Source organism: Leuciscus leuciscus (genome assembly GCF_965113295.1).
Source record: "Leuciscus leuciscus genome assembly, chromosome: 17".
Classification (NCBI taxonomy): domain Eukaryota; kingdom Metazoa; phylum Chordata; class Actinopteri; order Cypriniformes; family Leuciscidae; genus Leuciscus; species Leuciscus leuciscus.
The window spans coordinates 14,049,288-14,077,269 of NC_138741.1; the positions used below are offsets into that span (position 1 = coordinate 14,049,288).

The following is a 27,982-nucleotide window of genomic DNA, read 5'->3' on the forward strand; positions in this document are numbered from 1 at the left end:
GCCAAGAGATCCACTTGTTAAATCGAGACGTAATGTAACACTGACATCTTCCTCCAGCGACCGATCAATGATGCCAACAGGTGTTTTGTTTTTATTCGTTGCGGATATGTACGTGTATGTTATTTATCAGCATTTCGGTCAATTGTTTTAGAGTGATCGAGCGTTCAAGTTCTGGACAGGAGCAGATGGCAAACTCTCATAATCTGCTTTGCTCAGAGTGGCCACGCGCTCCTTGAATTCATCATCATGCGCCGAGGTAAGAATATAGTCTGTTTTCAGTCTTACGTAGCCTATGGATCTCTAATGTGGCTTTTCTCCGTTAATATTTGCTTGTATTAGTTTAATGCGACACATTCCTTCTATGCATTAAAGACTAATCAAGACGTTTAAACAATACAGCCATTGCTTTTGTTCATGGTGCGCATTATGGTGGGTTCAGGGCAGAAGGCTAATTAAGAAAGTCCAAATAAAACATTCGGGGGCTTAAACGTATGTATTCTTTTACTTAGCAGTGTACAAATAGCGTTTTCAAACAACGTGTCAGTAGGCACAAAAGTTTGTCAGAGTAACGTTACACTAAATAAAAGTCGTAAAACAGATGTCGGTCTCCTGAGGTAACGTTAACCATAGTAACAGTTTGCTACTACTAGAGGGGGAAAAGTCAAGCTGACATTATCACTGAATAATTTTTATTTTTTTATTTTTTTATGTAGCCTATTACAATTTACAAACTATAATAACAAAAAAGTAAGTGTTTTGTTTAGGTCTTAAAATTATTTGATGGGTAGATATGAAAGGGACCAAAAGACCGTGAGGAGTGAGGAGAACCTAGAAAGTCCTTTAAAACGTAGACCCCTTGAAAGTCTTTGTTTAACTCGCACACCGTTGACGAAGGCAACAATTTCCCACGGGGTTTCTTGTTTTTGCTCTTTTTCTTCATTCAGATACAAAGTCAATAAGATTGGCTCAAGCAATCTGTTCGTACAAACCAAATAACCTATAGAAACGTGCTGCAAATACTCACAAGCACAGATCAGAATGTAAAAAAAAACTAATTTCAGGTGACAATACCGCCACTGTTTTGTATTTGGTTTGGTTTTCTATTTGCATGTGTGTGTTGTTTTTTGTTGTTGTTTTTTTTCAGTTGAGCTCTCTCGGCCACCGTATGTTCAAATACATGGCAAATAACCTTTTAACCCGCTTCGATGGTAACGTGAACGAGGTTGATCTCGCGCTCAATCATAAATCTTGTAGACGTTACTCTGGATTTATGCAGGTTTTTTTTAAAGAAAGAATAAACTATAAACCTACCTGATTTGTTTTTCATCTCTTTTTTGTACATGTATGTCTTTACTGTACACCATTTTTGAAAGGTTATTATAACTCTCCTCTTTGTAATGCCACTTGAATTCATTGTAGAAAGCCATGCCCAGTGCAATTCAGATTCACCAGCAAAAGTAATTGTTAAGCTTTTCTTGCATTAAGTGGAATCCTAAGAGCCTCAGGGAGGGTGTCAGGGTATAATATTTTTCATAAATATGTTTTCACATATGATTTTGCTCTTCCTTTCTCCCTTTGGTTTTCTACAGGACTTTGACAGGCCCAAATCCTAGCTATCATGTGAAGGCTTTGGCCTCCTCTTTGACATTGTGCCATTAAGCTGCGCTGCCTTACCCAAGGCACTGGACTGTAAAAATGTCACCACCGGCATGACCATCATTACTTATTTAAGATCACTACATCAGGAGGCAACCTCAGCACCAACGACGAATTGGCTCCTTGGGCACAAAGGTGCTATGTTATTACTGTACACCCTAGGCTTTTATGCCTCCCTCAGCCTGGTTGCCCCTCAGGGCAACTTCCCCAGGCTCGAGAACATAGGGGCATATAAATCTGTCAGCACCACGCCGACAAGGGCCACATGTGGAATTCCTGAAAGGAGTACTTTCTGTCAAGTCGGCCAGGTTCAGGAGGATCTTCTCACCTGTATCCAGAAGTTCTGTATCCAAGAGTGTCCATATAGTTCCTCTACGCCAGACTACACCGACATTTTCGCCACAGATGTGAGCACGTGCTGGAAAGGTGATGCACAAGACCACCGGCCAGGTGCAGAGGCTGATTCCACCAGCTTCACCTTTCCCACCTCGAGAGGTTGTCCGACTTCCCCCTCAACTCTAAGCTTTGGCCAAGCAAGCTCATTTACTCTAACGGTGTGGCTGAAACTCGAGCAAGACGCTGTAATGTAAGTAGACACACGTCCAGAATTTTCCCTTAAGAAGATCAGAGAGGCAGTGCAAGTGTTTCTGTCACTTAGAGAGTGAATATTTTACTTAATCAACCGGATCAGTTTCAATACCTGTTCCGTTCCAGGAAAAGAATGACTTGTTAGAACACCGCTGTATGATCTAAACCCGATATGGATTAGCTCGACCGCTCGCCTTGCCAGAGCTGGTTTTATTCAAAATAGCTTTTCCTGTGTAGTTGATCCCCACTCAGCTGTTGGTTGTCCTCACCTCATATTCAGACATTTCCTCTGTTGTATCTCCACTTTGAAACCATGTTAGTACATGGAATACATTCTGTGAGGAGTCCTGCCAAGTTGAAAAAGCTCTGAGTCCTGTTTGCTCTGCTCCGGCAAGACCAGCTGTGGCCAGTTTTAGATCAATGAAATGAAATTGCCACAGTGTTTCCTGAGCTCTGACAAAAAAGCATCAACTCAAAGGCCACTTTGTTTTTCCACAGCACAGAAAATGATATAGTTGAAAGTGGGTGATGGGATGAAAGGATGGAGTCAGACAGGCTATAGAAGAAGAACAACTGTTTCAGCATTTTATATCAAGTGCAGAGCATGAAAAGAGAGAGAAAGCCACCAGCGTGTAGTGTTGGAAAATAAATAAGTGAGTCTGTGCGGTCAAGGCTGTGCGGTCAAGGCCCGACGCGTTCTCTCCTTGAAGTAGCGCGAGGCAGTCAACAGGCGTGCGTGTTTATTCTGTTCTTATAGTGAATTAATTGTCCTGTGTTTAATACCTTGCCTAAGATCCCCTTGGTAATATGACATAAAAATATACACTGCTCAGACGTAGTTTTTTGGAACACTTGCCTTACTAGACATATTGAATACTAAAACGTTGCCTTCCCTTGAGAAGCCTGGCCTAATTGCAAGTGGAGCAGGCAGCAAAGCTTGGCTATAGGTGAGATGTTTCTGACTCCGGGGCCAGCCGCAACCTGAGTACAAATGCTTTATGATTTATTGGATGCGGTGGCCTGTGTTCGTAAATGTTGCCGTTTCCCGTAAAACGTCTGTAATGGTGTTTCATATGACAGTGTATGAGGGTGTTTTTGAGTAACAAGAAAAGGCAAATGGAAAATATTGATACAACATGCATAAATGTCAGAGTGATGTTCATTTCAGATGGCGAGGAATTTCCTAGTAAAAGAGGGTTGTTGGATTTTCATAGCCGATCTTTTAAAGGTGTATTGATTGTTTACTAATGTCTTTCACTGTTCTATATGAAATGTTATGAAGCGCTTAATATAAAGATGTATTATGCAATGCAAAATGTTGGATATTCTTTTATGGTGCATGTTTTGAATACCTAAATTGGTCTCATCCAATCATTAATGATTATTTTCCTAATGTGCAGGACTTTAATCGAAAAGAGCACAATGGGCAGACTGGTGCTTCTGGTGACAGTCTCGGAGGAAGACATTCAGATCCACCACAGCATTCAGAGCAGACAAAACTTCTCCATAAGCATGAAGACTGCAGGTCACATTAGCATTGGCCACTGGACACACATGGCTCTACAGGTAGGCAGCGTGTTTCTATTCTCTTACTCTTTCTGTGGTTATTTATATTGGAAAATAGGGCAGGACTTGATTTTATTCATCAGGATTTGTTTGGATTGCTTTTAGATAGCTGTGATGTTATTGTGGCCGTGGTTATGTTGACAAAGTGTTTTCAGAGGTGGTATATATATATATATATATACATTAAGGCACTTGATGTGATTAAGATTATTTTATTGTATTGTACTTTAAAATATATGTTGCTGAGCTGACAGTGTTGATTAATATTTTTTCTAGCACTGCAGAAAAAATAATATAATAAGCTTAGTCAAGTGTCATGTAGTGTTGCTCTGGCAACACTAAATCACGCTCCATTCATATCTGAGGTAATTAGCTGCTGGAAAATATTGATATTAATATTGTGTCGAGAGAACCCGCAGCAGGTTCTCGCTGAACCCATGTCACAACAGATTTCCACTTTGGACAAGATGCATGAATAGAAGGCGTTAATTACAGTGGTAAACATCTGCTTTCCTGCAGCTGCGAGGGCAGGAAGGGGGAAGAGAGCAGGTCAGCCCCTCACACACCCCGCTCTGAATACATATCAACACACACACCAGGCCCAGACGCTCCTGCTTCATTCCTGTCAGAAATACTCTGCTGCTTTTGCCTCTCCTTTGTTTTCAAAAATGATCCACATCCAATGCAGCGATGCAAATATGAAGAGCACAGAAACTTGGAATTGCTGGGTCATGTTTCATTCTCGGCTTTCTAAGCCCTTTGCACAGACAAAGTACCAGTCAGCCCCATTAGGACTGGCTCTCTGGCATTGTTCAGTCTGCGAATGGCTGCCTGTATCTCTGAGTCAGAAATGAGAGGAGAAAGAGTAGAGGATAAACTTGGCCAGCATCAGGAAACAGAGTGCTCTGTTTGTGGAGAGTATTACCTTACAATAGTAGTGAGTATTATGGCTTTAAATTGCAATCGTTCAGATTATGAATAGCAGGTTGACTTCTGGGACAGAAAACATTATTATGATAATGAGATCCTTCCCACAAATTCAGAGGTAATATGTTCCCTTCCTGCTACAGCCTTGACTTGGACTATATAAGATATAGCCTATTCTCTGTGCCCATTAGGAATTTAAACTGCAGGCCGGTCACTATATTCCAGGGACAAAATTAGCCTATTTTCAGCCTTAACTCTTCATGGTGGTCTACTTGCAGAGGGCTATTACTGACATAGTCTAAGTATCTCGTTTCAGTTTTTTCCATCATGTATGTAACTATTCAAGTATAAATGAATTATGCATCTGCACCTTAACGCATCTTTTTATCGATATATACCTTTTGACCGTGCAAAACTCTTTATTGCATTGAAATATTGTAGTCCTTACAAAAAATGGAGATTACAGATTATGCAATTGTGTTAAAATGTATCATGTAGGCGAAAATTGGCAGAGCATGAGAACATGGCAGAGAGCTTTTTGTTATGACTATGATTGTAAAAAGCCTATTTATGTTGAATTTCTGTCACTTATCCTATTGAAAGCTTAGGCTATATCCTAGGAAACCCCTGTCTGAGAAGTCTGTGTTTAAGCATAAAATAAAATCAGCAATAAAACTTACAAGTCGACCTCAGTGACCAATACACTGTGTATTGACACACATTTTACAATTCGATTTCGATTCACAAGCTTGTGATTTGATTCGATTCTGATTTTGATTCAATTAAATGTGTTATTAATTAATTGGGGTATGTATCAGGTATAGTACATGGCAAATTTTCTCAAGGACAAAAAAAATATCTCTCAACTAATGATGTAAACTAGGGAACCCCAGTTGGTACATTAATAGTAAAGGTTAAAATTAACTAACTTTTATATGTGACTGTGATTTAAATTATACATAGGGTATACATTAGGAAGGTTTTATCATAACAACTTAACAATAATAACTTTTAAATGACATTATTATGTTTTTACTTATTTAAAAAAAAACAAAAAACATTTAAGTGTCTGTCATAAAAACATGACTGATTTATTCAAACATGAAATATTGAAGAACAGGTTAAGTAATATGTAATATAGTGCATAGCCTATATTTAGCAAAATGTTAAATATGGACATTTTATGGCTTTTCTGAGGTAATATGTAACATTATGAGACTGTTTCATTGCTGTCTGTCCATGGTTGAAACACTGATTGAGCGATTACATGAGACTGCTATGGATTTTGGGATGTACTGTATCTTTCAACATACCTTCTGATGTTCATTCATGTTCATTTCATGCTGTAACTAGTAGTAAAGCAATTCACGTGCACTCCGCGCTGCCGCTTCGCTTGAACTGAGGCGCTACAATGATCTGTCACGTCACAGAGGGCCAAAATGGTATTTCTTGTTTGGATTCCGTAATAAAATTGACAGAATATGAAAACTGAGACTTTTTTATATTAAAAGTAACAAAGCACAAAGTATACAGTGATTTATTGAATAGGAGGCACATTACAACATTACGTTTGGTTCATTCATCAAATGAAAACAGCATGGACTGAAAAATCGACCATCGACAATGATCTACAAAAAATTATTTTAATTTTAATTTTTAATTTTAATTTGTACTAATTAATTATATCTACCACAATGTTGAGAGGTAGGCTACTATACAAAATACATGTTGTCATTTAAATAAAATTTTATTGACACTATTCATATTTTTATTTTAAGCCAGTTTTTGTTTTATAGGTTCAACAAAGCAAAATCAAATATTTCCAAGTCAAGTACCCCTGGTTGAAAATGAACTGGAGTGGTGACCTTCCAAAACCATCCATGCCGTTATCTTTAGATTTACTTGTTGTTTGTCTGTCATGCATCATTACCCCTTGCTTTTTCTTCCTACTTTTAATTATAATCAGGAATATAAGCCTATAATATACAGGTAAGCCTGGGTTTTTAGCATAATCTTTCACATTCCCTCAGGGTCAGTTTGAGATTATTTGTTGTCTTTTACTCTGCTACTGTCTGCCAGTATGGTTTTGTAAAAAGCAGACCGCCAAATAATTAAGCGACCTGACAGGTAGCTGTCTTTCTGCCGTCTGTGGAGGAAGCCTCTATAGTCAAAGCAAACTCCAAGATAAAGAGAGCGGAGGAAAAAAGAAACACTCAAACGGAATACAACATTATAGCATTTAGAAAGGCTTCAGGGAAAAAGAAAAGAGAAGTTGATCTGTAGGTGCTTGTCCGTAGTCATTACTTTAAGAGGAGAGTGAGAGCAACAGAGGAGGAGAAGCTAGAGAAGAGTGATATGCCTTTTATGCTGCCTGCTCGGATGACGATGAGGAGCGACAGTGGGCTCCTGTCAGTTGTTTGTTGCACTGCTTATTGTGAGTAATTTGTCTCTCTGAAGATGTGGGCCATAATTGAGATCAAGCAAGTATTGAGTGGCTTAAGACTCGGCAGGGAGGAAAAGTACAACAGTGTTCTTTTTGTCTCTCTTTGCATGTCAGTTCAAAACCGTGAACGTATCACAGCTTAGCTGACACATGAAAAGAGTCGTCGAAGAGGGAAAGTTGAAAATGTAAATGCCAAGGAGGAGCAGTGATTACAGCAGTTCCTCCGTGTAAATCTGAATTATCACATCAATGTGTGTCAGGTACCTGTCATGACAAAACTTGCACTTATAAATGTTTCAAACTTCATTGTTCTTGCATATAAAGGTTGGGACTCTTTTGATGGAGTTCTTTGCTGGTGAAGTGGACATTATCACATCTACATCTTGTCCATTCTAGGGTATCTGTGTCACAAACATTGTTTTGTCTGCTCTAACTTTCAGATCTCGTGTTTGGTTACAATTTAAAAAGCTGCTGTGATGCCAAGTAGAGACCTTGCCTGTGTCAAACAGAACTGAGTTACTAAGCTTCTTCCATTTAGAAGCTGAAATAAAACCATAATCAGTTTCCTTTTCTATTTAGAAGCAAAAAAAAAAAAAAGATATACAATTATATGAAAATAATGTCTTTAATAATATGAAAGAATTGTCTTAATCGGTTGTGACAATCGTTTGTGATGTTATTTTGTATTTATTGTGCATTATCCGCTACTTATAATATGCTGGGATGGTTAGTTGAGCAACAAGATCACAGCATATCTCAATTCTCACAAGGATGCGTTTTGTGTCCTCTCGTCCTTCCGGGTTCGTTCTTTCAAGGTCGCCTTGCAAGACCGGTCTCCACGAGAACGCAAGTCCGTTCTTTGCGTTCTTGGAATTGATACAGGCTACATCCATTTGAGTTGTTGAATAAACCGATTAATTTAAAAACAAATTCATTCACAAGTCGAACAAGTGACAATCTCTACAAGTGAATAATTAAATTAACAGATTCATTAAAAAACACTGATTCTTTAAAAAAGATAAACACATCCCTGTCTTTATGAGTGTGAGATTCGGATCAATCACTCAACTTGTCATGTTTCCAGCCTGTGTTCCCCTGGTCTTGTGTGGAAATGTATGTTATTTCTTGTTCTGCGCCATGTTTTGTAGTCCTTTGTAGTTTTTCTGGTTGATTAGTTATTTGATTATTCCCCAGGTGTGTCTTGTTTGACAATTACCCCTAGTGCATTTAAACCCCAGTGTTTCTTGCGTTCCTTGTCGAGTCTTGTTCCTACATGGATGTTATGTCTGGTGCACTCAGTCTCTTCCTGTCTCTCTGGCCTTTGTGTTTGATTTGTTTGTTTTTTGTCAGTTAAACTCACTGCATTTGGATCCAGCTCTCGTTTGTTTTTGAGTTCACCCTACGTTACACAACTGCACTAAATTGATCAACTCAACTCTTGATTGTGTGTTGCTCAGAGACCTGCAACAGTTAATTCTGCTTGACTTCATTTGCACCTTATTGTAGGCTGTGCAAAAATAGACAAGAACCTCGAAATGTCAAGTGCTTTTTTAGACATAACTCAATATTATCCTCTTATTTATTGAACAGTTACAAAGCATTGAATATTATATATTCTTGAATATACAATTATGTTATATAAAAGACAGTGGACTTGATTGCACTGAGCAAACTTAGGTGTCGTATACGTGTATTTTTTTTTCTTCAATAATCGTGTAAAGGTGCAATGGCATTTACCGTTGTTGTGCAAATTTTCATGGGCCACATTCTGTAATTTCGATAGGAATCCACGTGATTGCAATGGGCTCAATTTGGTCACACAAATTAGCCCTGTTAACCTACAGAAAGCTGCTTGGTTAGAAAGTGACTTCAAGTGTGAACTGTGCTTTATACATCACTACGCTATTGACAGCAGACAATGGACCTTTTTTTCCTGCAAAATTTTGTACATTTGACCTCATATTTACTTTATTTTCAAACATTCAAATAATTTTTTGGTCAAATAGCCTTAAAAATCCACATGGCACATGCCCAATAACAGCATGTTCTCCAGCTCATGAGGGAAGTGTTCTGAAACTGCGCTCTTGTGGCTGTTTATATGTTGTCTTTGGCTGTTCGAAGTTCGTGAGAATTCCACAAGTTAATGAACATTTTCACGCACAATTAGAGCTTCCACAAGGGTCTAGGCCTTGGCCGTGCCATTTCGATCGCAGAGGCTTGCACTGTGGTAGACACTCATTCTCCGGGGACATTTGTTTTGGCCAAGAGCTGCCGAGTCTCAAGCTCTTAACCCGAATGTGCACATGCCTCATCACCCTGCATGAACTTCACCCCACCCAAAGATAAGTAGGCCAGCCAGCCTGTGGCCCAGGGCCCCTTGAGCCAGAGGACCACTAAAACCGGGGTGAGGTGGTGGGGTTGGCAAAGGGTAGCTGGCTGCCTCGAGTCAAACTATCTGTGTGAGGGGAAAAAAGATCATGCAGTATAATAAAGGCCTGTAGGCACCTCGCTTTCACAGTATATGTTTAGTAATACAGTCTTTAACACAAATAGACTCAAAGCCCTGTTGATGTGACTTGTGATTGCAGCTTATTTTTCATTGCTTTTCACAATAAAACACTGAAAATCTAGAACAAAAAATGGAAAATATACATTAGAATATCACAATGTCATGATGTTTATCTTTATAGATAAAGGTGTGCTGTGAATAAACTTTGTTGAAGCGCAGGAGTCAGTCTGAAGCAGAGGAGACATCAGCACTGCTATCAGGCTGCCCTCTGGCTCTGGCAGGGGAGCTGGCAGCGGGTCAGCTGACCTTTCAGAGCTTCTCGTGCCACCCAGAGTGATGGAGACTGATTGGCAGCGCAAGTGAAGGTGAAACAAGGTGGATGGAGGCAAGGAGTGCTTCCACCTTTCCCCAGCTCACTGTCTACGGGCACCGGAGGCCATGAGTGGTGAATAAATCACCCCAAAGTGTTGACAGGAAATTAGAGTCTTTGCTGCTGTAAGCTCCTGGAGTTGACTTCTTCAGGACATGGGCGGCACTTCTCGCAGTGCTTATGAATATACTGGTTTTAAATTAAGTGTCGTATCGAAAGGAAAATACACTGGGCTTTTGAGAACCGCCAGCAATGACGAACAGAGCATTGTTTAATCTGGTCCGTCGAGGCGTTTATATGTGTTTCAGCGCATCAATGTCAGACGGAATTAAATGCTCACCCAGAGATAGGCTTTCCTTGGCAAGTTTTCTCAGGAGTCTTTATTCAGATTAAAGTCAGAGAAGATCAGCGGCGGATGGATATAAATCAAAAAGGGCAATGCTGAGTGGCAGAGCTCCCTGCGAAACTGGTAATGGCCATAAGTCGATATGCGGAATTTCACTGTATATTATGTCTCTCAGACCAGGCGTGAGTAACAATGACAGACGGGCGTACGGCCACGGGGCGAGTGCCATCCCGGAAATCGTCCATGTTGATCAGACAGATCAAATGCATTGTGTGGCCGCAACGGAGTCCTGTAATCTGTCATAGCTCCGGGGTCGCGGCTCTTTGCAGATGTGGCGGAGCTGATTACGTCTCCTCTGTTTAGCTGCCACTGCCCTTCTGCCTGGTTAGCATGTGTTTATTGCTTGTGAAAGGCACGAGAGGGATGGGTAGAAGAAAAAATGAAGTGTACAGTCCTGGATCTGAAGCCTGTCAGGAGATGGATGGGTAGCTCGTGGCACGCTGCCCCTCCATCCACAATCTGTAAAGTGTACAGCAAAGTCATATGAACACACCAGCACTCAATGCACTACATAAATAAGGCCGGACGGCAATAAGTCAGGCGCTAAAATGCGCCTGTATGTTAAACATTTCCGGCATTTCTAAATAAACGGCAATTCATCAAACAGAAAACATCACATATGCATGGCATTGGCTCAATTATATATTTCATCTTTGGAGGTAATAAATAATGAGAGGCTACATGAAATGTGGGCTTGGTTATTTTACTTTGATGGTTGTTCAGGACTGGTAATCTTGCAAGTGAATGATGTATGTGCTCACTTACTTGGTCTGATTTTCAATTCCACAAAGGTTATATCAACATTTTAACTGCTTTAACATTCCATGATTTTGAAGGGCTATAATGCATTATATATATGACACATTTGAACAAACTCCTAATCCTACATATTGAATTTCAACTCGAACCAGGAGTTTGTTCACACGAGTCAAATGAGGTCAAGTAATCAGAATAAGCGATATAGTAATGGTGATGTTTGCCTTAGACACTGGCATAAATGTATATTTATTGGTCTGCTGGTGGATTGTCTTAAACCTTACCTTTTATTATGGCTTCTCCGAGCATTTTGTGCAACTACTTTGTGCATTAGCAGTATAGCCATAGATTTGCATAATGTTTCTATTACTTTTAGAGGCAGACACAAGTAAGAGAAAAGGGAGATATAGGAAAAATCTCTTTTGGAAAATCACTTTTACAGCAGATATTGCTCTTTCCATTGTTGCATTGAAGCTACATTGAATTCACCCTCCTCGCTCACTGGTGAGAGAGCATGTTTGATTAATATCCTTAATGACAACCGGATCAATTAGGAACATTTGCACTTGTAAATTGCTTGTAAATGTCATGTTTTCAAGAAACAGTCTACTTGAAATCATTATCTTGATATAAAAAGAATGTAACTCACCACAAATCTAGGTATTCCTGCATCACTAATTTTCCCAGAAGGAAGACTATTTAATGATGCTGTAAAAACAAACAGCTTCCAGTAAAACAATTATGCCATATGTTTACAGACAGTGGGGTTTATGAATATTTACTAATTTCCTAGTTTAAAATGTCAAAGTTGCAGTCGTATCCATTGCACACTCTGTTCTGTAATGCATAGTCACTGCTTGAGCATTTGGTAATCAGACTTAGTATTTTATGCTACTAGCCTAATCATTACGGTGTCAATATGGAACAAACAAAAATATGAAAGGAACAATAAATAAATAAACGCTTATCTGCTGCTATTTTCTGCCTGGGTCCTCAGCATAAATTTTTTTTGTTTCATTTTTTACTGACACATAACTCTAACTGTAGAAACTATACTAATAATACATTGTATTGAAAACCTAGTTAGTTAAAATAATTCCTGTTCCATTCAGACACTGTAAACTGTGTCAAAAAAAAATCTCATGATATGCTTTCTGTGTAAAGCATATCCTCTCAAGAGTTATTACCTTTATTAAAAGCCCTGACACATTGCCTTATATATTTCTGACTTCTCCAGCACCACAGAGACAATTTTCTTTTCTTAAATAAACTGTCATGCTAGTCTTAATATATTGTTGCCATCCTCACAGCAGGAGAAAGAAGGCTGATATAAAACATGTATATGTGAGATTGGTAATTGTATCTTTAGTGTACTTGAGTAGAACAAATGTTTCTCTCTCATGGCTGTGTTAATGTGATAAAGCTGAAATTGGCTTTTCATCAGTTTTCTTCGCGCTGTAATGGTGGACAGTGAAGAGAAGCCCTGGCATCAATAGCAACGCTGCACACTTCCTGTCTGTGCTAGTTATATTTCACATCACTACACTGGCCCCTCGGTGCATTATGAAACATGTGATAATGTAACAAATTACAAATATGAAAACATTTTTGCTTCATTTAAATGATAAGAATCACAGGGAGGCCTTGCTATAAGCCATAAATAAAACATCTCACATGTTTGCGGTTATGTATGTGTGAGTGTGTATGAGGTGGCGGGAGAGAGTGTGCATTCAGATAGAAGGGCAGGGCTCCGGCAGGTATCAGCGTTAAAAGAGGAGGATTGCTCGCGCTGATACCCTCATCCAGAGTGGAATATTTCTAGAGGCCCTGACAGCTCCTCCAGTGCCGAAATGGAAAGGGCTTTATCATGGAATGGTTTGTCACTCACGCTGCTGCAGACGACTTGGCTTCAGGTTAAGCTTGTATCTAGCCCTGCTTTATGGTCCAAGCCCAAAGATCACAACATTGTTTTTGGTGTGAATTATGAAATCACTGATATAAAAAGCCCCCAGTTAGATTTTCGAAAGATTGTGCCCTGTTGTTTTCCCTGTTGGCTAAATTGTCTTTCTTTAACACATGAAAAGGGTTTTAAGTATTTCATAAATCTCATGTCAGACGGTCTGCTTCAGTTTAAAGAGGTTATATTTTATTATTATTCCCCCCCCCAGGTTTTTCCATCTTTCTTCCTGATATTTTTTTGCTTTCATTTAAACCATTGGAGGCAAATCTTATGGGCTGCGAGTTTGCTGTTGAGTCTAATATAAAGTGTAATAATCTGTTTCCTTCTCATGACTTCATGGTCTAAAGGGTTGAACCCATTCAACAAGCAGTTTTTGCAAGTTTCAATCTTTCTCTTCAAATGATAAAGAATGATTAGCTTGCCTTTTCCATTATGTGATCCCTTTAAAGACCTTGTTGTGCAGAATTACTTTCTTAATGTCAGCTAGTGATAAAGTTACACATTTGGCTCTGTGTTTTTGGGGTGGTGTTGTATCTTAGCATTGTCGTTTCCCACAGAGTTTACACTGTACATTTTAGTACTTTTTCCACCATTTCCAATATATATATTGTTTTTGTGCCTACTTTACGTAAAACCACAATACTTTAGGAATAAATAATTGTTAGTTTCAGCAGTAGTTTCTGTCTGCTGCTAGTTGGACCTTTGCTAAATAGCCATTGTTATATAAATAATGGTATAAATTTGTTGCACATTCTGGTAAATCCCTGTGCAGATTAAATATCCCTTTTTCAATTTGAAAGCAGAGAGGAGCTTTTAAGATGTCAGCACCTGCTGATTAGTACGTTACTAAGAGCTCCAAAGAACGTCCAGTTATTAATCTGCTGTAGAGCTGAAACCACCTCCACACCAGTTTGATCTCATAAGGCAGCGTTCCAGACAGGTCAGACCAGTGACCAAACTCACACTACAAACACACACTTTGCACATGCATTCTAACACAACGAGCTAACCAAGTGATTGACTTTGGACACAAGTAGTTCAAAACACAAAGGACTTTTGTTCTCCACCTTTAAAATAAACATGCCGGGGTTGATAATGACATAATGATCAGCTCATAAAAATGGGCAAAATAAATAAATAAAATAAACTCAGAAGAGCAGTGTATGTGGCTTTTTAATACCATATTCATATATCATGGTTTTTACACATTTTTCCAAGACATTTAAAAGACGCATTGGGATAAAAAGCCACATACTGTAACATGAAGCATTACCTTGATTCCCTTGACAAAAAGCCAATAGGATTTTTTCATTGGCTTTTGGATTATTGAAGAAAATTAGCTATGTGACCAACTAAATATAATGACATTTACATGTTTTGTTGATCAAGATAATCTTCACAAAATAACACAACTTTTATGAATTTTGAAGCCTTAATACAATTTCCAGAAGTAAAAAGCTAAAGTTAGGCTAGATGCATTACACCATGGATGCACAACTTCAACGTAGGCACTGCTAAGCTTCCAAAAAAATATTACATTTTTCTTTCAAATCTACAAGTTGGAAAGTTTTAGTTAAAATAATTTGCTAGAGCACAAAGAAAACAACAAAGTATTAGTAAGTAGATGAGTTTTCCTGTTTTGCGTGATTGCGTTTAATGTCTCAGACAACCTCTGTACCATTTAAGGCAGGCATACACTGCGATTTCTGTGCGATTTCAGCAAGGTTATCTATTCACACTGAACAAGTAGATCTCATGCGATGTAAAGCCAAAGCTCACGATTTATGTGCTCTATACGTGCACTCACACTATACAGTCTGAACGTCGAGCTGCGACTTGACTGCTCACACTATACGTGTGAAATATGTGCGATAAACCCCCGTGCCGGGTTGCGCCAATACACCATATCGTGTATCCAGAGATATTGTCAAAACAAGCATCATCATCAGCTATCAATATCAAGAGGATTTAGCATTTCCAATTTATGTATTAAATTATTATTAGTATTACTGTATTATTATTATTATTATTATTATCATTATTAGGGAAGGCCTACTTTTATTATTAAATTGATAGCCTATTATAATTAATTTGCCACACAATAATTTCACAGCGCATCACTGCATAACCTATACGCTGCAAGGATAATAATAAAAGATTAGATAGAAGCTTGCTTACTCATTGAAAATTATCTAAAAACAATTAGGTCGAACTGGAGGTAAGCAACAGCAATTTGCAGCTAGTTTGATAGCTATAGAACTTAAAGATCTGCATGCAATGAGGGAAAAAACACTTGAGTTTTAGGCAATCGGTTCGTAGCTCTGCTTCTACTGTGCGATATAGTCACAAAGAGCGACCAAAATGCCAGAAATTCATCCGACCATCCTCGGATGGTCCGGTGTCGGGAGAGGTTAATCACCTCTTTTCTCCTTGTACACTGCACGGACACTGCACGACAAACGACGCATGACATTCCGGGCCTGACCCGAAAATGAGTCGCATGAGTCAGAATTCGGCTCAAAATCGGACGAAAATTCCAGCCTCAGTCACTTGTAAGCAACCGCCTTTTTCAAGACTTTTAGAAGCTTAAAAAAATTATGAGTGGGGTATTATTTTTTTTTATGTTGTAGAATAAAATGTGAAAATTGATTGAATTAACCACAGACCTTATTTTAGGCATTTAACAAAAAAGCCATTTAGAACAACTAAAGTAATGCACAAATTAAGCATTGAAACTAATGCAAATGAAATGTGACAAGAAGGAGGGCCCCTCATTCCTAATTGAAATGGTATAGTCCAATTTCCTGCTGGAGTGAATGCAGGTGGAGCCAGAATACAAGCAGCCATGTTTGGCTGGTTAGCATAGCGCCTTAGCCCCTACTGCTAGATGCTGTAACAACACAACAACAATTGTTGAATTGTAATTTTTTTTGCTATTTGTTTTATTGCTATTTGTTTTACATTCAAATATATTTCATTATATTATAAGAGATTTTATCAGTGCCTAATTTATAAGAGATTTGAATGTAATATTTTTCCCCGTCTGCTGTCTTGGACATCACAGCTTAAGGATATCACTAGCAAAGGGCTCGGGACTGTGCACATTCTTGTGGTGCCATCAGCCAATCAGCATCGCCATGAGGTCAGGAATGGGAACGCTAATGAATTGATGTCTCCAGGCATTTTAGGCTTCCTTGGATCATAGCTGAATGTTGGAGTTGCTGCCTTCAGTCTGTGTGTTGCTTGATGACATTAATCTTGATTGTCGGTTTTATTTGGAACTAATTTCATTGGCTAAAAAATAACTTGTCACATTCATCTGAAAAATTGCTCAATATTAACTTTATTTATTTGTTGATTGAACGGTTGCATAAAACCGTGTGCTTTTTGGGCTGAATCACAACCATCTTATATGTGCAATATCAGCTTAAATATTTTGTCATAAACACTTTGATGCAACGGTTGAAAAAATACCCTCATTATTGTCCCAAAGCAACAGTTACTAGAATGGAAGGGGAAAAAAGGCAACAATGGGAGTACCAGAGCTCTTTCAAGAGTCTGCAGGGCTAGTAAATGGGATGAAGCACTTCAAGATTCATTTACATCACTATGACGTTGCTTCAGATCTCAGCAGCAAGTCATTGGCCGGTTAGAGATTTCAAGAATAGCCTCTCTACAGTTTTCAATCAGTGGCCATGAAAGAGAGCAGCTTAAGCATCCTCAAGTCTAATGCTGCCTTCATCCTTATGGATTTTTTTAGTTGACTTATTTCCATGCACCTTTTTTAAAAGGAGATTGTGAAAGAACATGCAAATATGAATATGATGAAGGGGCGTTTTCTGAGAAGAGTATCCACAATCATCAGCCATAGAAAACATAAATATTACATATAAATATACTACATTTGGAAATACTTAACTATTTTTAGCAATATATTTCAGTATTGAATGAAATGTTTATTTATAATCAGCATTGCACTCATTCTTCTTTTTCCTGATTAATCCATAGATGCATGACATAAGTGTGAGCTTGTTCCTGAATGGTCTTGAGGAGGATGGCACAGCTTTGGACACACAAACCCTAGCAGGACCTGTTGATGACATCACCTCAGAGAGTGCTCTGTGGATTGGTAGAAGTTCTAACGGTAATGATTTCTGTACTTCTACATCTTTCAGTTTTTAATATGCACATTTATATATTTGATTAGAATTAGCTTTTTTTTCAAAGCTGTAACTATCCTCGTCCAACGGTATTTCTCCTCAGAATCACACAGTTTCCTATCACTCGATTTGAGTGCAGAAAAGGACACACTAATTTGCAGACATGTTACATTTTTCCATTATAGAAATATTCATAAGCCTGCAACTAATCATAGTTGGAGTTTATATAGGTCAGGGGTGACCATATGGCAACAAATAATCTCCTCATAAATGAGATGAGATGGGATTTCTGTAATACCCCCAGGGAATGAAATACACACACACGCACACGCACACACACACAGACACACACATTTTGAATACACATCCACAAATAGTATAGACTTGCTAAAGTTTCTTTAAGTTCACTCTGCTGTCATTCTAATCTAAGCTCAACATTGCTGTGTTTGTTAGTGCAAAAATGACAATAATTTTGACCAAATCTCTTAGAGGGCATAACAAATTGGTACCACTGCTATTAGTTTCTCTCGTTTCCTAAATGGCACAGAAGAAGGAAGCAACCCACTGCATATAGTCTTCAAAGAGAGCATGCCTCATTTACTGTCAAACATGCACACACAGAACAGCTTCACATGAAAGTTGCAGTCTGTGTAATCCATTTTGCACACATTATAAACTCTACATCCCAAGCCCAGGGGTCTGAAATGCTTGTTTGATTCATGTAGAACTCATGTGGACAAAGCATGGAAGGATTTCTTATAAGATTTAAAGTCCAATGCTGGGTTCAGACAAACATGATGCCATTTGAAACTTTTGACCAGAGCATAAAATTTGACCAAGTAAGGTGAGAAAAAGAGACTTCTTTCAAGAACATAAATTATCTAAGACCCCAAAATTCTTATTTCTTGTCTTTTCAAATGTATGTCTATTCGATCATGTCATTTAATATTGTATAATCTCTCTTCTGGTGTACAGACTGGTTTATTAAGTAATCGTTATCTGAATGAAATGCTTTTATCATTATATATGTTCAATTTTTCTTTGGCTTGGCATGTCTTGTCTTGCGTTTTCATATATGCATTCAAACTTCTTTACTATACTCCATACTAAAATGTGCTATTTAAATACAGCAACAATATCTCATGTAAAACACAGACTCAGCACACAAAGATGAAAAGATTTCAGGGCAAACATCCATATAACATCTCAAACAGAGCCAGTTATTAGAACAGAAGGAATTATATCTTATCTGGTGATGTAGATGGACCCACACGTTTAGGCTTGGATCTATGCCGCCCATCCTGCCGGTGGGATTAATGCTCACAGAGATCTGTAAATAAGCATAATAGATCCCACCATGCAGCAAGTGTCTCTTTAACTCAAATAAAGACACAGATAAGGTAATCCACTAGTTGCTATGGATCCTGCAGACCGTCTTCAATAGCGGCCATTGACTTTCCTTTCTTTTTCTCCCCAGGGTCAAATCAATTCATTGGAAGGATGCAGGATTTTAGATTTTATCCAAAGACATTAACCAACAGGTAAGCATAAGGTCACAGGACATTAACATCAGATGCTGAAGCAAAAACGGTTTAGAAACACGGATATTAACAATTTTAAATCATGCATTTCTGTATTTCAGAGAGATTGAAGAGGTGTATGCTGGGCAATTCCCTCAACTACACACCCAGTCCACATGCCGCTGCCCCGCCAGCCACCCCAGAGTGCATCCCTTAGTGGAGAGGTACTGCATCCCCAATGCAGCCAATGATACCACCCATAACAAAGTGCTCCGCCTGAACCAGGACGCCCACCCACTGCATTACATCAATGACAATGACATCGGAACCACCTGGATCTCCTCCATCTTTCCCACTTTAGAGCTGCTGGACAAAGGAATAACCATCACCATAGATCTTGAGAATGGACAGTACCAGGTACATACCCACCAATAAGTGGCTTGTTGGGAATGTTGTTCCAGGACCAACAAAAATGGCCTGAAAAATCCCTAGTTCGTTCATGCTGTGTATTTAGAAGAGTATTTATTAGGATTTATATTTTATCTTGATATTAATTTACTTTACAGAGAATCAAGAAACCATATGGTTTGAAACAGTGGTTCTCAACCTTTCTGACTCAATTTGTCCAAGACAATATTCGAAGACCCTCATTTCTAAGCTGCTACTGTATGTCCCTGAAGTACTCAAGTAATAAAAATAAATAAACTCAAAATATGTCAGTTAAATGTTACACGTCTTTATTTTTAGCAGTTTTTTTTATTTTTAATATTGTAATTAATATAACAACATTTAAATCATTGTAAGACTTAATGGGATGCCCCTGGAAGTTTACGGAGGCCCCCTAGTGGGCCCCGGGCCTTGGTTGATAACAACTGATTTAAAGTAAGTTTCAACCCGCCACTGTCTATTTGTGTGGCTGTTTTTTCAAATCCAGACACTGGGTAGCGTCTTTTCCATTTGAATACACTAAAGCCGACCTAAAGTCCTTTGTGTGTGTCTGAGTGAGTCGCTCAGTCATCCATGTGGCTAAGCCAAGCCGAGCAGAGAGTCCAGCTGTAAAGAAGTAGAGGATTTATGCAGCTCTGCCTCAGTCTCTCCTCTCAATACCAGATAAAACACACCACCACACAGACTTTGAAGTGTCCACTTAGTCAAAGCTGCAACCAGTTTCTCGACAAACTCCTCAAAATGAAGCCACAGAGGGAGAGAGGGAAGAGTAAAGCGGTGCTTCAAGCTGTTCTTCAAAGCGCCGGCGTGCTTTAGGAGGCAGCAGAGCATTGACTGTTGCTGTGCAGATAATAGATAATCCATTGCTGTTTAGTATTTCATGCATATTTCACCCTCTGTCAATTTTGCATGCTTCCTTTACAGGTTTTCTACGTGATTCTCCAATTCCTCAACGCTCAGCCCGAAGCAGTCCGCATTCAAAGGAAGACGATCAGGAACTCAGAATGGAAGGACTGGCAGTTCCTGGCCAAGAACTGCAGCTACTTTGGGATGGAGGATAACGGGCCTTTGGATCGTCCTGATTCTGTAAACTGTCTACAGTTGCCCAGGTACTGTATATACACACACACACACACACGCGCTCTATACTGTATGTCCGTTAGTCCATCCACAGGCGCTTCTGAATCTGATAACAATCCTTGAACAAATGATTCCTGCCAGGTAAGCTGTATCAAAGTGGGTTGAGACAAGTTCCCACTTTGATAAAAGCAGTGGATTGTCATTTAGTGGGAGTCTAGGAGCTTTTGGAGGATCTAGGAGGAGAATAGGGAGGAAAATGCTGCTCTTGGCTGCGGTCCAGGCTGCACACATCTGATCTCTGCTGTCCTTGGCTGCAATCAAGACAGCAGAGAGACTTAGCTGTTATGGACCACACAAGCACCTGGTTTCACATGCATACAGAGAAAATGAGGACAGTTATTTTAATGGGCTCGGGCTGAGAGGGTTATAGATGATAACTATTTATGATGATAAACTGCAGTTCATGTGTCTTCATTGATGATACATATACAGAAACATGTATAATTGACCCTCACAAAATCATTAGTGAAAGTCATTGAAATCATGCGATTAAGTAGCTATTTCACAAAGAATGACATAAATAAAGATATTTTGTTTGTAGTAATGTTACTTTACTAGTTACTTGAAAAAAAGTAAATTACCCTCAACACTGGCAGTTCGTTGCCTTCTCCTTATACTGTGTGTGGTGCTTTGAGCAGTGTTCTTGAGGAGTGTTCTTTGAGTTCTAGTAATTCTTTCCATCAGTGGTTCTCAACCAGGGGGCCAGGCCCACTTGCTCCTAAACTTCTAAGTGTGCCGCAGAATTGCTTTATGAATTAATTATAATTATTATTCATAAAATAATGAAACTCTAAATGCTCTAAAGCACTAAAAGAAAACATATGTAATATGTAAACTAAAAAAATCTTCTCCACTCAATAACTGGTTTTTTCTTTTCTTGAATCACTTTATGAATCATGGTTAATTACTTTAATATATCAATACTCCCAGTTTCTGTTAATTTAAATAAAAAGTTTGAAAACAACTATATGGGAAGGGCAATGGAAGGCTTTAGAGTAAAAAAGGTTGAGAACCACTGATCTACATAACATCACACTACATTTTAAGTTAGGCAAGCTCATGATAAATCTGTTTATAATGCAGCCTATGCATCCTGCTTAGTTTGGTTCTACTGACCAATGTTTCACCACCACTTACATTATTTACAAACAATATCTTAGACCCAGTGACTTAAAGGTGCATCAAGCAACTTTTTCATGTTAAAAAAACCCGTTTTCTAACCCATACATGCTTAAACAATTGCCTGATGGGCTGAATGAGCCCTTCTCTGATCACTGAGATTGTCTCTATAATCCTGTAAAGTAAATTAAATAAGAGGGATTCGGGCCGGAATTTTAGACTGGGCGTGACGTCATGCGCGTTCACGGCACGCTCACCTGGCTGTCTGGCAGGTTTGTGTATTCGCCGCCATTCTCCGTAGAAGATGGATTCTAAGAGACCGGCTTGTAGTTCATTTCAAACACCAACGCAAACTCCACGTAAGATAAAAAAAAGAAAACTTTTGTCCGTGAGCGTGCACACTTCTGGCTGCAGTTTCGCTTGCCGCCAGAGGGGGCATAGTTCTGCAAAAACTCAGAGACTTGCGCAATGCACCTTTAAGGGTCTGCATTTAGATTTTTAAGACATGTCACATCAGAGTATGTGGGGAGAGAGAGACACAGAGAGCAAAGGTAGATGAAAAGAGAGAGAGAGAGAGAGAGAGAGATTGTGACAAAATACTTTCTTCACACAGGTTTGTCCTGGATAAGTCTACCAGCATTAGGGCTGGAACGTGCAGAAGCGCTCTGTGGATCTTTCTTGAGAGTGAATAATGCAGCAGGGGCTATACCTGTCCTGCCCCTGGAAAGACTTTGAGAACTCTCTCATTCACCCTATTTATTCCTGCCCTTTAAGAAATCACCCTTTCAAACCCCGAACTATATTTTAAATCTGTATTAGTGAAATTTCCTCTTAGTAGTTCTGAGCTGCAAAGGAAAGACCTTTGCTTTTCCAATTTCTTTGATGTTTGTTCATTTCAGTAGCTTGTGACATGTTTCATTTTCAAACTGACAACGTGTTACACTGCTATGTCAAAACTTGAAGTTCTCGGTCTCTTTCAATCACTCACACATTCAAAGCTTTAGACACAGGATTTTTATTATTTTTTCTTTCTTTTTTGTAAGTCAGTAGGATAATATAGGTTACGTTTTCTGTTTGTAACAATTTAAAGGGTTTAGTTCACCCAAGAATGAAAATTGTCATCATTTACACATCCACATTCCTGCAAGGCTTACTTTCTACCAAGGGGAAATGCTGAAGAATTACGCTGGCCACTCTTTTACTTATGACGAAAGTCATTTAAAAGCCCCAAAAATGCTAAAATTCCTTTTTTCAGGGTTCATACCTTCTATGACCAATGCATTACATGACATTTCCAGTTTTTTGTGATTATGGGATGTTTTGTTGTTTTTGTTTTTTGCAATTAGCAGTTTTTGCTTGAAAATATATTAGAGCTTGACATAACTTTAAAATTCATATTCATTATAGAAATTTCTATGACTTTTCTAGGTCTGGAAATCACACTTTAAAAGTTCCCTCATATAAAGGATCTAGGTTTTCCAAGACCGGGGAAACAAATAAAAATTAACAATATGTCGTCATTTTTAGCTGTTTTAGGTTATTTTAAAGCTTGTTTTGTTCTAAGAAGCTTGTTTAGCTTCTAGTTGATTTATAGCATCAAATAAACATGAATGAACATCAGAATGAATGTTGTTTCAATCGCGGAAAGACGTCAGTACACACCGCTTTTCAAGTTCAAATCCGCCGATGTTAATCTCTCCTGACTGCTTTGTCGGACAAAAATGGCGGATTTGGTGAATGGCGGATTATGATTGGTCAGATCGCCTGTCAATCAAACTCACTGCGAAGGGTGAATTGCAAACTAAATAGAGTTTTTTTTGTTTGGTCTTTTGTTTCAGTGACATACCATTCTCCCGCGGAAATATCACCTTCAGCATGCTAACACCCGAGCCAAACCTGCGACCGGACTACAACGACTTCTACAACAGTGCCGCCCTACAAGAGTTTGTGAGAGCCACACATGTGAGAATCCTTTTCCACGGCCAGTACCACACTCAAGAGGCAACGGTTCCTTTCCGCCATCGCTACTATGCCGTGGACGAGATCACCATCAGCGGCAGGTTCGAGACCAGCAGCATTCTGACACCTGCCAACCCCAATCAAGCATCACCTGACACAATCTCCCCTTTTCGCCCCATGATTAACGCTTCCAGTAACAAAATTTGACATACATTTGTGGATTTTGTTTTCAATTTGATTGGATTTCCGTGTTTGATGAGAAAATCAGTAGGCGGATATGGCAGGATAATTCAGACTTTGATAAAGTGAAAGACTTTTTAGGTTCAAGACCAAGTGGAGATGGCAGAAAAATTATGTTTTGCTAGTTTGACACAACTGGGGGATCTATGACATGTCTGTTATTAGCCGCAGAGAGTAATGCCATGTTTAACACAGATTTTGTCTTCCTGTTAATGGTCTTGTAATTACAGTGGGGAGGCCACATTTGGAAATCACTGGCAGGAAGATTTCAGAACTTGTGTTCTTCTCCGATGCTTCAGGGAAGCAGCTAATCAGTCTGAAATGTTCTTCTGCGTCTCTCAAGGATGTTGAATCTGTTCTTTTGTCTCTTCAGAAGCAGATACATGGTGTTATATCCATGTATACCTTCAGACATTAAACAGCCACTGTTCTTACGACTATGGTAATTATGTCATTATGCAGGCAGCTGTAACCTGGCTCGTTCTCGCTGTGCGAGTAAGTCTGAGTGAGCGAGAGAAGGCAGCTTTAATTAAGAGCTAGTTAAACTGGCACAGACGAAATCGAGATTTAGAGACTGTGAAATCTCATCATCCTCTGACATTCAGAGGTGTCCCCCATCCTCCCCGCCTTTTCTCTCTTTTTTCCCCCTGTATGGCTCTCTACTTTTGCTCTCTGAGGCATCGCAACAGCTTCGCTGGAGAAACAAAGGCTGAGAGTAAACAGTAGTGGATTCACCCCCTTAGGGAGACTGACAGTTCAAACATGTGAGAGGCTGAGAAGAGGATGTATGTGTGTTTGGGGACTAAAATGTGCGTAAATTCCGCCTTTGAGGTATTCTGACAGGGTGTCAAGCTGTGTCTGGGAGCATTAGTGTTTGCTTTACGCTCATACCGTAATAACCTCCAGCAATAATGACAGCCCTCTTTCTTTTCCACTCTCCTCCTCTCTCTTGTTTTCTTGTTAAGTTGTTTGTTTGAGTAACGGAGGTGAAGGGTGCTGTTTTTAGAGGGAGCCGTGTAAAGATGTGTGGATGATAATGTTGAATAAGGGCCGTTGAGAATGAATAATTAAAGCGGTGACCTGCAGGTGCGTGTTCCGTCTGATGGAGACCTGTCAGGTCTGCTGTTGTACATTACGACACACCGTTGATATTTCCTTTGGCATTTATAAATGTTGAATGCGAAAGTCCTATTAGCCATGCACAGAGAGAATGATGGAATGGAAGATTGATAGAGAGATCTAGAGAATGTGAATAAGGAAGATTTTGTCAGGAACTGTTGATGTTGCTGACCCTGTTGATTTGTTGAAATTTGCTACATATTTCCAAGTGTCCTGAAAAAATGTAAGTTGAACTGAAAAATATAAATTTGGATAAAAAACAAAACAAAAAAACATTTAAAGTGAACACAGATTCAAATGATTTGACATAATACAGCAACTTTTAGCTTTTTTGACTTAATTTTTTAGCATTTTCATTTTAATACATGTTCTTAGTCTTATTATGACAGATTACATGACAGACTTGATTACATGTTATTTCAAAGAAGTAGAAAAACATAGTCATGTCAATCTTTCATCAAAATACATTATCCCTCCTGTCTTAAGTTTTTTGTTTTGCCCTGCCTAAAACAACTTTCCTTTCTGCTGACATCATCAAGACCTCTTTTTTCTCAGCCAATCAATTACCACAGTATAAAATCATGTCTTGTTTCACTTAATTTTATGTGTGAAATGTAAATACCCTATTTAATTTGGGAATGTCACATTATGGAAGAAAATGTTGTTGTTCTCACCATATCATGCTTACTTAAAAATGTACTTTTAAACATAGCATAGTTTTGTGGAACATGAACAAATCATAAATCATAATATCCCGTTTCCTTGATTTCACCCTATACCTGCTCCAATTAAGGTATTCAAGCAAAACACAAATGTTTTATTTACCTTGAGAACCAGTTCCACTAGATGTATGAGAAGAACAGAAATGACGATTCTCCAGAAGGACGTGGGTTCTAATTGTGTGTCTTTGTCCCTTTAGGTGTGAGTGCCATGGCCATGCAGACAGCTGTGACACTAGTGTGAGTCCGTACCGTTGCGCCTGCCTCCCAGAGAGCCACACACATGGAGCTAATGTGAGTCCCGCAGGGGAGGCCCCCTTTTAATTAACCACTTCCCTTTAATGACATGCAAGAGTCCTCTTTAATGAACAGCACACTCAAAAATAGGCCTTAACGGAATGACAGGAAAAAAGCAGTGAGAGAGAGAGCGAGAGAGAGAGAGTTAGAGCGTGAGGAAAACAAGAGACAGAGAGATCATTCCCGCACATCTCCAGTTTCCTGATGAAAAGAGCTAAAAGAAGGGTAAAAAAGAAAAGAGGAAGGAGAGAAGGAAGTGGTTTTGTGGGCAGAAATGCTCTAATCGTCCTGTCCCATCAGCCCCTGGGTGTCTTGATGATGAGTCCAGCAAAGGTAATTATATCTCAGGGAAAGCTCTGATGACACGGCGCCAGTACTCACACTTTCAGGAATGCCATGGCTCACCAGTTTCGAGAAGCTACTTTGAAACTGTAGTTTGCCAAGATTATCATAATTTAAAGTATTTGAACTACAGTCAAGTTGTAGTTGAGACCTAAAATACCATGAAGGACTTAAAAAAAAAAAAATCATTTCCATGAACTATTCGAATAAACTGTTCAATGCTAAATATAAGAGAGATTCACTAGAATGCATTTGAAATATGAGAGAGAGGTTTGTTGAGTCCAAACTGTTTCACTATAATGAAGCATTTGAGAGAAGGGGGCATTTTTTAAGGTAAACCAATTCACTAGAATGAATCAGACATCTACAGGACATTTTTAGGCAAACTGATTCACTAAAATGAATCAGACGTTTATACATATGATAGAGAGGATCGTTTAAGACAAATAGAATGAATTTAACGCTACATATGAGAGACGGTACCATTTAGGAGGAACAACAAATCAGACCTACTACATATGAGAAGAGAAAGTTTAGGGTGTGTCAATTCACTAGAATAAATCAGACTTTCTGATGGCACATTTGAGAGAAGGGAGCATTTTGGAGGTATAGCAATTTATTAGAATGAAAGAGCCCGTTTAGGGCAAACTGATTCACTAAAAATGAATCAGACATTTCTACATATGATAGAGAAAAATATTGTATACAAATATGCAAATATTGTTGTGGACATTGGGGGACCCTTGAAGTCAAAAGATTGAGATCCACTGGTTTAGTATGAACTGATTCACTAGAACGAATCAGACCTTCCTTCACTACAAATGAGAGAAAGGACCATTTAGGGGAGACAGTTTGATTTATAGCTTCAGCAATTCTGCATGTGAAAATATAGTTAGGTTTAAATGTCCTTTATTTGTAGAAATGCTTTTGACAAAAAAACCCTGTAGTCTTTTCCATATTCTGCTAGTTCTCCATTCCTCTCTGGAATCTCCTCACCGTTCTTCCTATTGAGAGTCTGCACTGTCCAGATCGCTGCTTATAATTCTGAACATTGGGAACAAGTCCCAGGATTAAACTTTTAAACCTGATGTTTGGTGATTTAAATTATTCACCAGATGTCATGCATTATTCAAGGCCAGACACGGCACACTCTCTCTACTGCTGCTACTGTTGTTGTTTTCACCGAAACAAACAAGGGCCACATCGAACACGTATATACTGAAAAGTGTGTGTGTGTAAATATGGTAAATATGAGTTGTCTCGTCGCCCTAAACGCCCCTAGACCCAAACACCTGGCTTCGAGGTGGGACTGTCGCCTGCCCCGAAGCTATCTGCTGTGTTTACTTACTAGCTCTGAGACACGGATCTAGGCTGGCCCTACTAATGTTTGCTTCCTCGTAATATCCCACTCAGAGCCAATGAAAGTGCTGATGGGGTCTCATTTCTTGTCGTCAGTGCACATTGACTGAAATGATTGTCACTCAGTTAGGAAAGCAGTGTTGGAGTTCACATGTATGTGACAATAGGTCATTCATGTCAGTCACATTCCACAGAGAGCGTTTTTGATGTGTCCTGTTAATGCCACATTCCACCGCATTCATCCCTCAGAAACTATTAAAACAATGTCTATTAACAAATCTTAATTTTCTGTCTCTGTGTAAGACAAGAGTGTCTATGTGTGTGTCTTTTAGGCCACTGAGGCCACATCCTAATAAATGTAGTCTTCTACTACAACTCAA

General features: G+C 39.0%; 1 protein-coding gene across 1 annotated transcript in view; it reads left to right on the forward strand.

Moving 5' to 3' along the window:
- The window catches only part of ush2a (Usher syndrome 2A (autosomal recessive, mild)), a 209,485-nt gene continuing 181,503 nt past the window's right edge, over nt 1–27,982 (forward strand). Inside the window, exons 1-9 of the mRNA XM_082142594.1 lie at nt 1–256; nt 1,590–2,242; nt 3,645–3,810; nt 17,190–17,325; nt 18,819–18,882; nt 18,984–19,278; nt 20,233–20,417; nt 23,406–23,627; nt 25,805–25,898. Of these exons, the coding sequence (XP_081998720.1) occupies nt 1,710–2,242; nt 3,645–3,810; nt 17,190–17,325; nt 18,819–18,882; nt 18,984–19,278; nt 20,233–20,417; nt 23,406–23,627; nt 25,805–25,898 (1,695 nt within the window). The 5' untranslated portion in view covers nt 1–256; nt 1,590–1,709. The remainder of the gene's footprint in view (nt 257–1,589; nt 2,243–3,644; nt 3,811–17,189; nt 17,326–18,818; nt 18,883–18,983; nt 19,279–20,232; nt 20,418–23,405; nt 23,628–25,804; nt 25,899–27,982) is intronic.